Below are 3056 nucleotides of genomic sequence, written 5' to 3'. Positions count from 1 at the left end.
CAATGTTTTTACCTTTTATTGATATTATTTTTAAAAAGTAAACATATTTTTACAATTTTATTAAAAATATTACTTTTATTGATATTAAACCTCAAAAGTTGCCCCTATATGCTATTACCCTTTTTTTTCCATTTTTTATTTTCCTGTAACAACAAAAGAAACAAGCAGAAACAGAAATTGGGTCATTAAGTCCTCTTTATACCTCCACCATTTCAATTAGTTGCTCTACCAATATATAACTCTTTGGATTGTGGACCATGACTCAATGGTTGGGTCTTCCGTTTTGATTTTAGGTAATTAGGGTTCAAATTTTACAAATAATTTCTCAATCCATATATAAGGGGTTAGGTTGCATACATCTATCCCTCCACAAATCTCATATTAATGGGAGCCTTGTGTGCTAGACTACCCTTTTAGCCGACTCATGTAGTTGAGAAAAGACATGATATGATGATGATAATTAAGTAAATATTAAAGCTGGTCATCGTTTCTACTTTCTATCATATCAACAAAAGACAAACTTCAGCTCCATGGATTATGATGTATTACTATTGGAAGATGTTAAAACCACATAAAAGAGCAAAATAGTGAGAGAACAAAAAAATAAAAAAAGAATACCCCATAAAGCGGATACAACGAAACATAAGCTAAATAAAGAAAAAGTTGGTCTATTATTGTTTACATGAGATGTTAAAAAGGAAAAAAAAAAGGATTTTACTGTTCAGTCCATTCTCAGAAATGTGAGATGAATCCTAAGTAAATTCATGAACAGATGCGATTTATAGGAGGCTACTAAAAGACTAGGAGAGGCTATAATTTCAGATCTCTGTGGAGTGCAGTCTACTCATTCCAAAAAAAAAAGAACACGAAAAAGAGAGATAAGATAATGACTAACATGGCGTACATGAGTTTTCACCATAGTCAGTTAAGTCAGTGAAATCCGATTTCGGTCAGACCAAAGTCCGTTCTAACGGCCTTTACAGCCTTACGTTGGGAATATCTCGGTATGCTATGATTTATTTCATTTAATTCGTTTCGCATGCATTCAGCCAACGCATAGACACGTGGCGCATCGTCATTGTGCAGTCAATGCATTCATTCCAACCATTCTATACGTAATACAATACACACGGAGAGAGAGAGAGAGAGAGAGAGTTTCTCTATTTGCTTGTTAAGAGAGAATAGACCGATAATATAGCAGTGGGGTTCTGAGTTCTGATGGTCAACCTCTGTAGAGAAATTATTGAGATTTTCGTAATTTCTAACGTCAGATTCGTTTCTTTAGTAATTCACTGCGGAGTGCGGACCCTGATTTATAATCGGTGTAGCATAGCCACCCACCCACCTCCCACAATAAGAGCCAAGTCTCTTCATCCTTTTCTTCTGCTCTTTCCCTCTCTCCTGCATCAAGCATTTGTTTTCAAAGCCTCAACAGGCATAAGTCTACATTTCTGCCGAGTGTTAATGCTTGATTCAGATCGACTTAACATGGGCTTTGGGGATCTGTGTAATACGGGACTTTCTCTGGGTTTGGCCTCCCAAATTATGCCTGAGACACGACCAAAATCCGATCACCCAAGGACTAAACCATGCTTGAATTTTGACAAATTATTTATGTATTCCTCCTCCACGTCTGCTGTGATCATCAAGAGTGAAGAGCCTTCACTAACGTTGAGCCTTTCGGACGATAAGTATCAACCGGCGGCAGAAAAGATGGACGTGGACAAGGCGGGTGATGATTCCTCCGCCGTTCGACAAGCTTCTCCTCACAGTGGAATCTCATATTTTTCTAACGCTAGCGTCAAGAGGGAGAGGAATCATGGGGCTGAAGAAGTGGAGGTAGAGAGGGTGTCTTCCAGAGTCAGCGAGGAAGATGATCAGGAAGGTTGTGCAAGGAAGAAACTTAGGCTTACCAAAGAACAATCTGCCCTTTTGGAGGAAAGCTTTAAAGAGCACCATACTCTCAATCCGGTACCTCCTTTTTCTTTTATTTTCAATGGATTGCATGTATTATATATATATACTTCCTTATGGTGTTTCTCTGCTTCCTTCTTGGGAAATATCGATCCTCAGAAGCAAAAACAAGCCTTGGCAAAACAATTGAATCTGCGACCTCGACAAGTGGAAGTTTGGTTTCAAAACAGGAGAGCCAGGTCTGCTAGCTTCTCAGTCTTTAACATAAAGTAGTTGAACTGAAAAAAAAAAACTCTCTCCGATATGTTTCCTTGATGTGTTAGGTCCAAATCTAAACTGAAAATTAACAATTAATAATTAAATGGGTTGTTGTTTTTAATTATCATTTCTTTTTTTAATTTTCTTTACGCAGGACAAAGCTGAAGCAAACGGAAGTAGACTGTGAGTTCTTGAAGAAATGCTGCGAGTCACTCACTGATGAGAACAGGAGATTAAAGAAGGAGCTACAGGAGCTCAAAGCGTTGAAGCTAGCACAGCCTCTATACATGCAACTGCCGGCGGCCACCCTCACCATGTGCCCATCGTGTGAGAGGATCGGCGGCATCTGCAGCGACGGATCGTCCAAGGCTCCCATTGCAATGGCGTCAAAACCTCATTTCTATAACTCTTTCACCCATCCATCTGCAGCTTGTTAGAAAAATAAGAAGACCCACCGCCGGCCGGTATCACATACATCAGGTCATAACAACAACCCCTCGTCATTTTGTTCAGGGTTTGTATTGTATGTCTCCAGACTTCAGTTTTTTTTTTTTTTTTCTTTTTCTTTTGTCTAAGAAGAAAATTAGTGTAATTAATTAATTAATTAAATTGATATTTTATAGAAAGAGAAATACTTAATGATGGATATGAATTAGAAACTAGTAATATAAAGTCTCCAGTCTCTCATGTTTAATTTTTGTAATTAATATATCAACAAAATATATTCATAATTTTTTTCTTTCCTCATTATTATTAGTTAACTAACTGATTTTGTTCAAGTTTTGAAGGAAGAGAGAAGAAGAAAAGCAACAACATAGTATGCGTTTGAATGATATGATTAGGAGAAAGTGAGAGAAGCTAAGCTAGGATGGCCACTCCCAACG

General features: G+C 37.6%; 1 protein-coding gene across 2 annotated transcripts; it reads left to right on the top strand.

Moving 5' to 3' along the window:
* Positions 1 to 1125: 1125 nt before the first annotated feature.
* Positions 1126 to 2798, top strand: LOC148847709 (homeobox-leucine zipper protein HAT22-like). Of its 2 annotated transcripts, XM_088952362.1 has the most exons (3): positions 1126 to 1971; positions 2074 to 2153; positions 2327 to 2798. In XM_088952362.1, exons 1-3 carry the CDS (start codon positions 1219 to 1221, stop codon positions 2607 to 2609), a joined length of 1116 nt encoding a protein of 371 aa, XP_088808488.1. In that variant the 5' UTR covers positions 1126 to 1218; the 3' UTR covers positions 2610 to 2798. The 2 variants fall into 2 exon arrangements, with proteins under 2 accessions (XP_088808488.1, XP_088808487.1); XM_088952361.1 differs by having other exon boundaries at positions 1189 to 2153.
* The last annotated feature ends 258 nt before the right edge of the window (positions 2799 to 3056 follow it).

This window comes from Nelumbo lutea, chromosome 6 (genome assembly GCF_056320005.1).
Source record: "Nelumbo lutea isolate HS-2025 chromosome 6, American lotus-T2T, whole genome shotgun sequence".
Taxonomy (NCBI): Eukaryota; Viridiplantae; Streptophyta; class Magnoliopsida; order Proteales; family Nelumbonaceae; genus Nelumbo; species Nelumbo lutea.
This window is presented reverse-complemented; position numbering and strand designations above follow the sequence as displayed.